At 33.9% G+C, this 14410-nt stretch overlaps 1 protein-coding gene across 6 annotated transcripts; it reads left to right on the top strand.

The window, feature by feature from the left end:
- Window positions 1–1886: 1886 nt before the first annotated feature.
- LOC120080564 (putative lysine-specific demethylase JMJ16) lies at window positions 1887–14071 on the top strand. 6 transcript variants are annotated; one of them, XM_039035262.1, is made up of 14 exons: window positions 1997–2594; window positions 3022–3149; window positions 3581–3638; window positions 3744–4054; window positions 4163–4234; window positions 4635–4712; window positions 4832–5359; window positions 5928–6155; window positions 7188–7349; window positions 7599–7967; window positions 8334–9681; window positions 9796–9899; window positions 12810–13007; window positions 13391–14071. In XM_039035262.1, the coding sequence occupies exons 4-14, from the start codon at window positions 3746–3748 to the stop codon at window positions 13703–13705; spliced, it is 3711 nt and encodes a 1236-aa protein (XP_038891190.1). In that variant the 5' UTR covers window positions 1997–2594; window positions 3022–3149; window positions 3581–3638; window positions 3744–3745; the 3' UTR covers window positions 13706–14071. The 6 variants fall into 6 exon arrangements, 5 of the variants coding, with proteins under 5 accessions (XP_038891192.1, XP_038891190.1, XP_038891193.1 ...); XM_039035263.1 differs by lacking the exon at window positions 1997–2594 and adding an exon at window positions 2601–2934; XM_039035264.1 differs by lacking the exons at window positions 1997–2594; window positions 3022–3149 and adding an exon at window positions 1887–1978.
- Window positions 14072–14410: the final 339 nt, after the last annotated feature.

Genomic DNA, 14410 nt, shown 5'->3' with positions numbered 1-14410 from the left:
TAATATATATATATTGTTTTTTTCCTTTGACCAAATAAAAAAATAAATAAAAAAACGGTCTCTATACTTTTATAGTAATTTATTAGTTAAAAAAAGTAATAATAAAGTAATAATTTAGTTCATTTATTACCGATCAATATGAATATAGTTCAATCGACATAAAATTTATATTATCAATAATGAAATTATTGAATTTTAATGTAATAATTCAGGTTTTATACTTTAAATTTGTGACAATTTAATTCATATTATAAAAAAATTATCAAAATTATATGTTAATTTTTATCATTCAATGATTTAGACTTTGTAACTTATAATAAACATATTAGGTCTCTAATTATTATTATTATTATTTTAAAATGAGATTCCTTATTACTTGTAGATTTACCTTAAAAAAATCATATTAAATCTTTATATTAGTTTTTACCACAGAGACTAAATAGTTATACATTTTAAAGTATTTGGACAAAATGTTATAAAATTGAAACTTTAAGAATTAAATATTCACGAACAAAAGTTTAGAAACTAAGATATCGTTTGATCACTGTTTGATCTTTAGCTTTTAAAATTAAGTCTATATACATTATTACTATCCCATAAATTTTTATATTTTGTAATCCACTTTCAACTAAGGATCCATTTGGATTAACTTACGAAAAAATGTTTTTCTAAAAACTAATTCTTATTTAAATACTTTTAATTAAAACTAATTAAAATATACTTGAGAACTATTTCGAATAGTTGACAAACATTCAAACTTTTTCAACACTGACTTATTTTCTAAATCAAACACTTAAAAATATATTCCAAACATACAATGAGTTTTAAAGAAAACTAATTCAACCTTTCACATAAAAGTTAGTCCGTATGCTTACCATTTAGTTTTTTTATTTTCAAAATTAAGCATAGAAATACTCATTCCACCACTAAATTCTTGATTTGTTATCTATGTTTTTAAAAACTAAACCAAAGTTTGAAAACTTAATTAAGTAGTTTCTAAAAATTTATTTTGTTTTCAGAATTTGACTAAAAATCTATCTATTGTACTTAAAAAAATATATATATGTAGATCATGATAAGAATTTGGGAGGACGTCAACTTAATTTTAAAAGACAAAAAACAAAAATGAAGGTCCCGTTTGGTAACCATTTTGTTTTTTAAAATAATATCTATGGACATTACTTCTACTTCCAAACTTCTTCCTCAGTTGTCTACTTTTTACCAATAATTTAAAAAACCAAACCAAAATTTGATTCCCAATTTCTTTCACCTCCAAACTATCTTTTTAGCCTCCAATTTTTTAAAAACAGGTATGTTTGGTATTTTTAATAGACAATTCTTAAAACATTCAAAGATTTTTTTAAATTATTGTTTTAAATAATTATATCATTTTAAATTAGAACAATAACTAAAAACTATTTCTTTTCCCTGAAATTAAAATTTTAAAATGTCATATTCTATTTAAAATAACAAAAAATAATTTAAAAATCTTTTAAACCTCTTTTTAAAAAATCGAGAACTAAAAATTTACATCACAAAAATTTAGAGACTAATTGTATTTATATTTAAAATTTTAAAGTCGAAAAAAAAGTACATTTGACTAAGTACACGTATTTTGAAAAGAGCAATATTTAGATACATCTCAAGATGTACTAATCTCTATGCATCCCATTTTCACGACATATATAAAAAATATATTAAAATATTTCAAAGCAAATTTTGTTATGTGGTGCATTGTGATTGGACAATTTTGTGAGATATACTTGTTTGAAATTATTTTCACTTTTTTTTAAAAAAAGTTAATTTAATTTAATTTTATTAATTTTTATTTTTTTATATACAAAATTGAAATAAATGGAGCATTTGGAAATTGGAATAAATGAAAGGGGGATCTTTCTTAAGTTTTTAACTATCCACATCCAAACCAAACGCGGCCTTAAAAATCCCCCTTCCCCATCTCCCAACCAAACATCCCCAGGTACATTATTTCACTTTCTTCAATTAAATGTCTAATTAAAAAAAGAAAAAAACAAAAAAAAAAAAGATGAACAAACAAACCAAAACACAAAAATTAATCCATTTAATCAAAGTTACATTCTCATTATATTTTTCATTTTTAATAATAATTAATCAAATCCCATTCCCGAATCCCCTTTTTCTATCGTAGATTCATCCCTTAATCCTTAGTCTTAAAAAAAAAAAAACACGTTTTTCTTTCTTTTCTTTTGTTAGCGTTATTATTTTAATTAAACCCAGAAGAAAAACCATGGAAAAAGGGCATTTAATCTGTTAGGTATATATGGATTACCCCTTTTTGAGCTAGGGTTTTTATTTTTTTCCCTACAAGTTTGAGAAATATCTGTGAATTTTTTCTTTTTTCTTTTTTTTTTTCCCTATTCTGGTTGGTTGTTTCAATGAAATCTAATTCCATTCTTCTACTTCCATAATTTTTTTCTTCCAGATTTACCCTTTTTCCACTGGTTTGAAATGGTTGCAAAGAAAATTCTCTAATTCCTTTTTGTTTTTTTGAATTATTATTCTCCGAAATTTTGATGGATTCTTGGATTCGATTGTTTAGGGCATACCCTTGAAAGGTTAGTCTTGTTTGTCTTATGTGGATTTTCTTTGTTCTATTTGGGTAATTTCTGTTATGGTCGTTTATGTTGGATTATAAGTTCTTAGGGTTAGATCGGATCATTTGAGTTCTAACCCTTTCATGAGTTTTGATTTTGATTTTATTTGCCCTAATTTAGGTTTTTCTTAGGTCTGATCGAGTGTTTTCATTTGTTTATTTTATTTTAAATTAAAAAAATAAATAATGGGTCATGTTAAATTGTTCTGGCTGCTGGGTTGCATTATCATTTTTTCAGAATCGGAGAATAGTGATGAATGTTAAAAGTGTTGTTGTTGCTTCGGCAAATCCCAGAGAGCTCTGTCAGTAATAATATTTTAACCAAAATTCTCAGTTTTTTGTTTGTTTATTTATTTATTTATTTAATTTGTTTCTCGTGTTGGCAATAGGGCTTTTTGATGGGTTGGTAAAAGTGTGCCACGATCATGCTCGTTTTTACCAATTTTCCAGCTTCATTTGGCAACCCAAAATTAAGAAAAGTTTATTGTATGGCATTTGGAGTTAATTTATCTGGATGGTATTTCCCATATTCATGTCACAGTTGTAAACTGGGGCTATCATATTTTATGTATAAATCAGTCCATTACTTGAGAAAGTATATGATGTACTTCCGTGTTTTTTTGCCTTTCTTGTTTGTTTCTGACCAGTTATGCAATTTTATATATCTTGTAAGATGGTTTTTTTTTTTATCTCAAGAGTGTAGATTAATTTTAAAGTTCCAAATACTTATTTTTTGTTCATGGCTCTGATTGTTTTGAGTTCAAAGCAAACATACTTATTTTGCTACCATCTTACTAATTTTGCAAGTTACTACTTCTTGAATTAATATAGTTGATAATATATCTCATGTTGCCACTGGCGATCTGGTGTGAGTGGGGAGAGCCGGGTCGTTATTGTTTTTCCCCTTTTGTCATGGAATTTACTTTGCAATGTTTGCTTGTCTTGCAGATGTGGTGGTACTGGATACGGTTTTTCTTACATATGACATAGTTGCTCTAATTTCAAGGTAAGCTCTTTGTAGCTAAAATGTTGCAATTGAGGTTGTTTTGGTCCATGAATTCCTCGTATGGTGAACACTTTGAAGACTGCTGTTAATTTTTTCCACACACAGTGATGGGGACAGAGCTTTTAAGGGTCTGCGTTGAAGAAGATAGTGATGACTTTCCATCGGTTCCACCAGGTTTTGAGTCATATATATCCTTTACTCTAGGGAAGGTGCACAATCATGAAAAACAAGGCAGTAATGTCCCTGTTAGTTTGCCAACTGTCTCTGAATCACAACCAGTTAAAGTGGGAAGTGAGGTAGAAGTTGCTAATGTTGCAAAAGTTACAAGGTCCCTCCGGCGTAAACCATGTGTGAACTATAGACAATATGATTACTGCTCTGATGACGAGATCAATAGTACTAAGTGTCTAGATCAGGTTGGTTTTTGGTTGTTCTCTTTCATCATTATTGTGATTTTCTGTATTATGATTTATTTTCCAAGATGATGATTTCTTTGTTAAGCCTTTCTGTGGGTTCCATTGCAGAATTTTTCTTCAAGGCCTTCTCTTTCGAAGGGAGTCATTCGTGGGTGTCCACAATGTAATAATTGCCAAAAGGTTATCACTCAAATCAACCTCCATTTACAACTATTTAATTTACTATATATATGATTATATGACTTTTTTACTTGTATACTAAATTCTCAATTCAATGTTTTTGTTTAACACTGAAAAGAAATGTTCTTTTTTCAATATGTAGAATATTTTACTTAACTTGCATTCAAGAACTTCAAGTTAATTGTGTCAGAATTCTGAAAGTTCTTAATTTAGCCTGAAACATATATTCATCAACAGTATTTTGAGTTCACAGAATAGAGGGAAGGAGGCTAGTAGTTGAACATTAAGGATGGATATGGTTTGATTCTTCAAATTGAACTGATCCGCTAGACATTTTTGCTGTCTTTCTATCAATACTCTTTCTTGAGAATGTCTGATTGAGTAGAATGATGTTGAACAGGTTGTTGCCAGATGGCGTCCTGAAGAATCCTGCCGGCCGAACCTCGAGGATGCACCTGTGTTTTACCCAACCGAAGAGGTGTTTATCAATGCTTCTGGATTCCTGTATCATCACATTTTTTCCCTCTACTTCTGTAAAGTGATATTGAAATTATTGTTGTGAATTGTCTGATATCCAAATCTGTCACAACTGTGCAGGAATTTGGAGATACTTTGACATATATAGCGAGCATAAGAGCAAAAGCAGAACCATATGGGATTTGTCGTATTGTCCCACCATCTTCTTGGAAACCTCCATGTCCCCTGAAGCAGAAACATATTTGGGAGGGTTCTAAATTTGCAACTCGTGTCCAAAGGATTGATAAGCTTCAAAATCGAGATTCAATAAGAAAGAACCCTAGGGTTTGCAGTCAGATGAGAAGGAAAAGGAGGAGGGTTAATAATAGAAAGGGGGCTGATGTTACCACATTAAATGGAAAAAATGGGGATGCTGGCTTTGTTGAGGCCGAAAGATTTGGATTTGATCCTGGTCCAGATTTTACCTTAGCATTGTTTAAAGAATATGCAGATGACTTTAAGACTCAGTATTTTAGTAAACCACTAAACGATACTGCAAAGGAACGTAGCCCATCCATGCTGCAAGAGAACGAACATTTGAAACTGTCTTTGGAAGCTATTGAGGGTGAGTATTGGCGGATGGTAGAGAAGCCAACTGAAGAGATTGAGGTTTGTATTTGAGTGTCAACATTGGAATTCTTTGGTTGTGTCTTTCATGCTCTGTACGATTTGCTTTTGCAGATTTCTTTGTTGACTAAATTACAACTTACAAGTTTAGTCCTCGGATTGAACTTTAAAAGGTGTCTAATAGGTCCCCCGACGTTCAATTTTATGTCCTATAGATCTCTAAAATTTAAATGTGTCTAATAAGTCTCTGAACTTTCAATTTATAAGGTCCCTTACTATTTGATTTTTCTTTCTTAAATTAATTGATCTATTAGATTTACCATTGGAACTTTACGTTTAATAGGATCCTAAACTTTCGGTTTTTTGTTTAGTAGGTCTTTAAAATTTAAAAAATGTTGAATGATATATCAAGGACCTATTAGTCACAAGGGACTTAATTGTCATAAAATTGAAAGTTTATATACTCTAAATAAATTGAGGGACCATATAGACACATGCCTGAAAGTTCAAGGACCTCTTAGATACTCTTGAAGTTTAGAGAGAAATTGTAATTTCTCTGTTCTGCCCTTATTCAATGATCTGAAGTTTCTGGTTTTTTCCCTTTTGCCAGGTTCTCTATGGGGCTGATTTGGAAACTGGAGAGTTTGGCAGCGGTTTTCCAAAGATTTGCTGTCAAGAGGGCTCTACATTAGATGAAGAGAAGTATGTAAAATCTGGCTGGAACCTGAATAACTTTCCGAAGCTTCCTGGATCGGTCCTTAGCTATGAGAGCAGTAATATATCTGGAGTCTTGGTACCATGGCTATACATCGGGATGTGTTTTTCGTCTTTTTGCTGGGTGAGACTACTTATGTGTTCAATATAATGTTATTTTCCACTTACTTTCCTTCTTCATGTGTGGTTGTGCATGGACTTTTTCATTTTTATTGATGACTAGACCTTGTCACCTGTTGGCAAGACCATCATGTGCACCCGTGGACTTTAGAGTTCATTCCAGTGTATATATTCTGATCTTGTTTCATCTTTAGGAAATGACAAAGTATGCTCAAGAATGCAAACGCCACTGGAACAAAAGGAAAAAAAAAATGTCAAGGGAGGACATTGTTCTTATTGAGGACTCAAAGTTATATTAATTTGACATTAGCTTAGGTAGTTTCATTAAGCTTAAGGACCACTTTACATCATGAATCAGGATTGGAATTGAGGTCAAGCCAACGGAGCTCATTAATTATAAAAGGTTTACCTTCACTGAATAGAGAGGGAGTTTGTATTTCTTAAATTAAAAAAGTTGCCTTCTCAATTGGTAATATATATAATTTCAATTCCAAGCTGTCTAACTCACCATTCAAAGTGTCCTACCATTTCCATTTTTAATTGAAAGTAGAACTTTTGATGAACAACATTTTGAAGTAGCGATAGAACTGTAGTTGAAGCTGGTGAACAATTTTAAATATCGGCAGTTATTACATATTAGCTGGAAAGAGGTGTTAGTTGTCTGCTGTCGTTTGATAAATCCTCCTCCAAAAGTATATTGATGTAACATGGCTGGAAATTTGGCATCATAATTTCTAGATTCCAAAGAAAACAATAAAGTTTTGCACAAGCTCTAACATGAGATTTGAGGCTCAATAATGAATATTATAATTTTTTTGTTTTTTGTTAGTCTTCTCCATCTTGTTGGCTCTTTTTCTGTTTCTTAATTTATCAGAGTGAAACGTTCATGTGAAAGCTGGTTTTCTTTTTGAAAAATTAACATTAAATTTATTTGATTACTCCACAAAAATCCCTGGCATGAAGCTGTCAATTTATTTCTTTTTGATACCTGCTTGAATTGATTGCTTACGTTTTGATTTTTTGCTTCGATTTGCAGCACGTTGAAGATCACCACCTCTACTCTCTGAACTACATGCACTGGGGGGATCCCAAAGTCTGGTATGGTGTTCCAGGAAATGGTGCCGGGAAATTAGAAGAGGCTATGAGAAAGCATTTGCCTAACCTCTTTCAAGAACAACCCGATTTACTCCATAAACTGGTAAGTTCCTTTGCTAATTGAAAGTGGTTTTCCTCCTATCATTTTAAATACTAAGGGACAGGATCTAGTAATGTCTTCGGTTTATATGGAATTTTTCCCCCCAAGCAGAAAGCAGAGTTTGCAAGTTATATCACTTTTATATTGGTGTGTAGTAGTGTGTATAAAAAATGCCAATAACATTTGCAAAAATATGATTTTAATAATTATATTTTGGTAAAAATGTTGGCCTAAACTCCTATCCTTGAGCAGGTCACACAACTTTCTCCGTCCATATTGAAAATTGAGGGTGTACCTGTATATAGGTGTATTCAGAATCCTGGAGAGTTTGTTTTGACCTTCCCTCGTGCATACCATTCAGGATTCAATAGTGGTTTCAATTGTGCAGAGGCAGTTAATGTAGCTCCAGTTGATTGGTTGCCCCATGGTCAAATTGCTGTAGAATTATATCGGGAACAGGGACGAAGAACTACTATTTCCCATGATAAGCTATTGCTTGGTGCTGCTCGAGAAGCTGTGAGAGCACACTGGGAACTTAATTTACTGAAAAAAAATACTTTGGATAACTTAAGATGGAATAATGTTTGCGGAAAAGATGGAATCTTAGCAAGAGCATTCAAGGTAAATCCTTGCTCTTTCCCTATCACTCATATTTGCTGGTAAGTTTATATGTGAAAAGTGGAAAGAAGGGTTCTTATTTATTGTGGAAGTTGATGTTGAAATTCAGATATCGAGAAAATACTAGGCCAAGTAATTTCCACGGCTAAGAGGTTTTTCATTTCCATGTATGATAACTGTACCTGACTGATATGTTCTGAACTCGTGAATTTAAAGAATTGTAGTTCTATAGCATATTGACTAAGAATCCTCCCTTCCAAATTGTGTAATGGACATAAACGAATGGAGTATGAGTTGTAGAGTTTTCTTTTCCAACAATGTTATGAGATGCATATTCATAGTATCACTAAAAATTGTTTTGTTTGGCAGGCTCGTGTTGAGATGGAGAGTGCAAGGAGGAACCTTCCTTGCAGTTCTTCCCAGACGATGAAGATGGAGAGCAATTTTGATGCCTCTAATGAGAGAGAATGCAGTTCATGCCTCTTTGACTTGCATCTGTCTGCAGTCGGGTGCCGTTGTTCACCAGATAAATATGTGTGCTTGAATCATGCCAAGCAGTTGTGTTCTTGTGCTTGGGAAGAGAGAATTTTTCTCTTTCGCTATGACATCAGTGAATTGAACATACTTCTTGAAGCATTGGAGGGAAAATTAAGTGCAGTATACAGGTGGGCTAGACAGGATCTTGGCCTGGCGCTCAGTACATCCAGGGAGTTGAGTTCTCAATCATCAACCAAGTCCCATGGGAATCCTCAATGGAAAGAATTCTTAAGGCAATCTTCATTATTACCATCTCTAACTGCTTTTGACAGCCCTTCTCATAATGCCAAAAAGTTATGTGAAGTTACTGGTTCTTTTTCAGAAGTTAAGAAGGTACTTTCCACAGTTAACGAATCTGGAAAGGAAATTGAGCAGAAAAATCATAAAATTGAGGTGAAAAAAGAAAATCATGACCTCATGGCAACCAATTCTAGACATGCAGATTCACAGTCCTGTAAGGAAGATACAAAGGCTCTGAATTTGGTAGAAGTGAAAAATACAACGGATAAAATGTGTCCTGAAAATGTCATACTTTTAAGTGATGATGAAGGTGATGAGCATAACAAGACGATTTCGAATGGTTTAGCTGAAAGTTCATCAGTAAAGCCGCCGGGAAATTTAGATCGGTTCACTGAGATTGATTCTAAGGCTAGCCTGTGCAACTACAATGAAAATACCATTTTGCACACTCCTGCGACTGATGCAACGACCATGGGAGAAAAGGAGGTCAACTTGTTGATTGAAAAAAGATTGAATAATTGCCAATCGAGCATTGTACCTTTAAATAGTAAACAGACTCAAAACATTAACTTGTCAGTTAGAAATGCAGCTGATGCCATTCGGAACAATACCTGCTTAGATGCAGGATTAGGTCATAGCAATAGAGTATTTCCAGCGTCAACAGAAGCTGAATCTCAAAAACCACAGTCATGTGGCTCTGGAAAACTGAATGAGGGTAAGCATGGAAATGTGGGAACAAGTGCTACCTCTTGTGTGTTAGACCCTAGTAGAACTGCAAACTTATCTTGCAACCAAGCTAATATGGATAGATTCAAGAGGCAAAAGGGTCCTCGAATGGCAAAGGTAGTTCGGAGGATTAACTGCAATGTTGAGCTTTTAGAATATGGAATCGTGCTCTCAGGAAAGTCTTGGTCAAACAGTCAGGCCATTTTTCCAAAAGGTATTAAAATCTCCGTTTTACAGTTTTAATTAGTTATTGAAAGACAGATTGCGACCACAATTTTTTAACCATGACCTGCTTCCACTAGTTTCATATTTGAGTTGTATTTTGCAGGATTTAAGAGCAGGGTCAAGTTTATAAGTGTTTTAGATCCGTCAACTTCGTGTTACTATGTTTCTGAAATTCTTGATGCTGGACGGGATGGGCCTCTTTTCATGGTAAATTTTGTAACTTCGATCTATTGCTGGTTAAACTGTTACCTTTATTTCATATTTATAATTTTTTAGGAAGTAATTGGCAAGCATTCATTCATTTTGGAATTAACAATCTTGAATGGCTTCTATCGAAGTAAGGGCCATAAGACTCTTTGTAATTATTGATATGTCTCTTTTTGCATTAATTTGAAGGCCTTACCTTCCTATAACTTCTATACCGCAGGCTATTTGCCAACCATTTTACGTGAAAAAATCAGGGGAAAAAAACCTTGTTGATGTCAATTATAAAAAATGAACATATTATTGCTCTATTTACAGTAACTTCTAGATTGCTCCCTTCATTGCCTCTACATCCTCTTCCTTCTCATTGATTCCTACTTTTTCCCTTCTTCCTCCTCCTGTCAAAGTGCTAAAATGTAGAAATGAAAATAATGGTCTCCAATAGGGTTCAAACCCCATTTGAAAAATGGAAAGATATCGTTAAATAACTCTTGGGACTTCTGTAGAACACCTTATATTAGTTTGGCTCTTAATGCAATAGCGAAAATTTTCTGATTGCTCCCAAATCTTGAAATTCTTTTGGAAGTGACATTAAAAGGGAATGCAAAGAGTATCCTAAAAGAGAGTATGCTTCGTCGAGAGAAATGGAGAATACACAAGTCCAAGTCCTCAACTCTGGGAGAGTCGTCTAATCCATGGTACTAGCAGGGAAGTCTTTATGGTTGGATCTCTTTCAACATAGAAATTGATTTTCCTTGTCATCATGTCTTATAAGAGCTCTTTGGATCTAGAAAAAACTTTTCGAATCTACTAGGCATTCTTCAAATTAACTCTGTATTGAAGATGGATGTCTCCTTGGCATAATTGTTCAGTCTATTGATGATTTATTTGTCCAACCACCAATTCTTTTGCATGCTTCAAAGGAAAACTCTAGTTTTGTTAATGCATTTAATGATCGATGCTTGCATGCTCTAGCCTCAGTTTCTGTAGCCAGACCTTTGTCTGTTCTAATGCTTCTCCTATTGTCGAAGAGGCTACAAAGCACAAATAATTCAAAATGTGCTGGGAATAAGTATTAGATATGTCCGATATGGATACACTCATATAATACGTGATTTTCATTATCTATTTTTTTCCGGATAGTTTGCCCCCTTCTAGATATGAGTAGGGTATGGTATGGATACGTCCAAGTGTGTGTTCGATACGTGATTTGAAGTATCTGAATTTATTTTTTAACTTTTGGATACCTGTGTCCCTTTTTAGATATGTGAACAAGGCATGGTGCAATAATTAAAAAAAAATTTTTTTTTTTAGAAAATTTAAGCCCAGCTGCAGCTGCCATTTATACCACTAACCCATTTTATTTAAAGGCCCACTGTTAAGACCTGGCAGCCCAAAGCAAAACTAAAAGAAATAAAAAAAACTGCTAAAATTTAAAGGAAAAAACCTTAAATACCTAATTAATAATCAGATCTTCTCTCTTACTGAGCTGAGCTCTCTGGTCTTGATTTTGCTATTCACGCCCCCCAATCCATCTTCTATTTCTTCACTGCCTTACCATTCCATGCCCAAACACCACCGACCAACCATCACTCTTAAAAGACAAAAATATATATTAAAAAAAATAGCATATCCATATCATATGTTTTTAAAAATTGGCGTATCGTCGTATCCTATCGTATTTATATTGCATTCATATCTTTGGTTTCCCTGTTGTGTCCATGGCCATGGCTTAGATTTTATTGAATGATGTGTCACCACATCCGTATTTGGTAGTATTTTGTATCCATGTTTCTTAGGTTGTATCCATTGGAGTTCACAGTCTCTTCAGTGCCAAAGCTGCTGCTGTTGGTTTCTATCACTAGAAGAGACTTGCAGACTTTTGTTGATGGGTAATCGGACACGGAGATGGCACGAAGATGGCACTTCTTTGGTCCCAAAACTCGGTCAGAAGAGTTATGTTGCCATCCTGGAATTACCATGGCTGGTGACTCCACAGTTACTAGAAAAACAGATTTTTTGTGGCTAAGAATAAGGACTACATATATTTTGCTAAAGAGATGATGACCAGAAACTTTCCTTAAAAAAAAAAAGAGACAGTAGAGTATAGTCATTATGTACTGAATGCACACCTTAAATAATAATTTTCCAGTTCTGCTTCCGTAGAAGAAAATTCTGAAGGATTAACTACTTTCTGAATCCTCGTTGTCAAGCGTACGAAGGATAACTACTTAGGTTGAGGGTCTGACATCCGAACAAATCTGTTCCCAGATGGTGCCAATTTCTCTGTTATAAATACTTCTTCCAAGTCTTAGGCCCCGTTCTTGCAGAGCTCCATAACTCTTTGATTATCTCTTGTTTTAGATTGAGATAGGTTGAATACCCTAGAAAAAGTTTACAAAGAAGTCTTGAATCTAACCAATGATCTCCTGAAAATCTGATTTTGTGCTCGTTTCCAAGCTTGAATGATTTAGGCTATGGCTAAGGCCAGCCACCTCCATTTCCGTTGAAGTCATTGTAAGACACACATGGTCATCTATGCTGTATATACTAATTACTCTTATCTTCCAAAGTGCGTCTTTGTCGTGGATAAATCACAAACCACTTTAAGAGTATTGTTTTCTATCTTTTATTGAATCTATTTCTGGATATTAAGAAGGGGCAATTGTATATGAGCAGTTATCTTCTGAATAGGTATTTTACTTGGCAATGGACCAATGGTAGTAGAGGCAATGTAGTTACTGTGAGTTTCGTTCGTTTAACTGCAGTCAAGTTCCACTCTCAGGTGTCATGTATTGCATCTTTCTAATTGTTGCTTATATCTTGAGTTTGAATTTACGATTTTGGTTGATTGGAGATCCTATTGTACTTATGGAGATCCTATTGTACTTAGATTCTTTGATCTCTCTACAGGTTGTTTTGGAGCATTGTCCAAGTGAGGTATTCGTTCATGTTTCTGCTACCAGATGTTGGGAGTTGGTTAGAGAACGAGTCAATCAGGAAATCACGAAGCAACATAAGTTGGGTAGAACAAACCTTCCTCCTCTACAGCCTCCTGGGAGCTTAGATGGGTTAGAAATGTTCGGATTTACTACACCGGCAATTGTGCAGGTAAACCATTACTTAAACATGCCCTTTATTTTATTGGTTGCAAACTCTATATTATAATGATAGAAAATTTACCTAAGATCTATGGCCGATCCAAATGTATGTTATTTGAACTTCAAAGGTAAGAGTGTGGGTTGGAATACATTTCTTGAAGTTTTACAAGTATTTGAAGAATTGAAAATAATAAATCACTTTGGGGATCTCTCTGGCTATGGTGGTTGCTATCTGAAAATTTGCGGGGAAGGTAGTATAGGTACCTCCTAAACGACCCACATTGTTGTCGAGCAGTGGGCTTGTTTCGAAAGGATAACACTTTATCTGTCTATTGATGGTTTAATAGGCTTAATAGGCTTCTCATATAGGTGTCTTGCTTTCTACTTATGCAGGCCATTGAGGCAATGGATCGAAATCGAGTATGTGGTGAGTATTGGGACTCTCGTCCCTATTCTCGGCCTCAAGTACATAGTCCCCAACTGTCTCAATCAACAGAAATTAGTCGTAACATGCAAACAAACGGAAGGAACCACGGGGTTGATCCTAGGCCAGCTGGAGTTGATATAGTACTTAGGGGATTGTTGAAGAAGGCAAACCTAGAAGAACTAAACTCACTCTACACTCTTTTAAATGATAATAGGCCAACAGTTGATCAAGGCATGTTAGCTCGACTTCTTGACGAAGAGATTCAAAGTCATCGAAGATGATTCATTGCTCAGTGTTTTGATTTGACTCAACTTAGGGCGGCATTAATCGACTTCTGTAAATACAGAGTTGTTGGTATCAGTATCAGGCCCCTTTTTTTTTGTACATGTTTCTTTTAGCCTGGTGATTCTAACTTTTGGAGGAAAAGGAGGGGAAGTGGGCATTCCTCCAAATTAAAATTTTATTAGGTTCTTACAGTGGGAAAATTTATTGGGGGTGGATACAGATGTTAATGTGACTTAGTGTTCACTGTCTGTTTTGGATTAGAGTGTAAGGTAATACCAAATACACATACATTCTCTCAAACTTACTCTTGGAATTATTTAAAGGTTTAGTGTAGAAAAGAGAATCTTTTGTTTCAAATTCAATAAAACTTCAATTTGTTTTACATCCTTTGGTTATATATCTAATTTGGACTCTTGGTAGATTGAAAACTATAGATTTCATTGAATGTAGATGAAATTATAAGCTTGGCCAATTTTTCTCCGCCAATGAGTCTTTTTTCTTTTTATTTGGTTGGAATTCTCATGGTTATGATTTGACCTAATAAACAATTAGGATACTAAATTTAAGGGGTTGTTTGGGATGTTGAGTTAAGTTCTGAAGTATGAAGTTATAATATATGTGGTGTTAATATGTCTGTAAACTTAGAAAGTCTTTGTTTGAGGTGTAGAATTGAGTTATTAAGTTAGGGGTATTATGGGTTT

This window comes from Benincasa hispida, chromosome 6 (genome assembly GCF_009727055.1).
Source record: "Benincasa hispida cultivar B227 chromosome 6, ASM972705v1, whole genome shotgun sequence".
In the NCBI taxonomy this organism is placed as follows: domain Eukaryota; kingdom Viridiplantae; phylum Streptophyta; class Magnoliopsida; order Cucurbitales; family Cucurbitaceae; genus Benincasa; species Benincasa hispida.
Note: the sequence above shows the minus strand (reverse complement) of the source record. Positions and strands in the feature narration are given on the sequence as shown.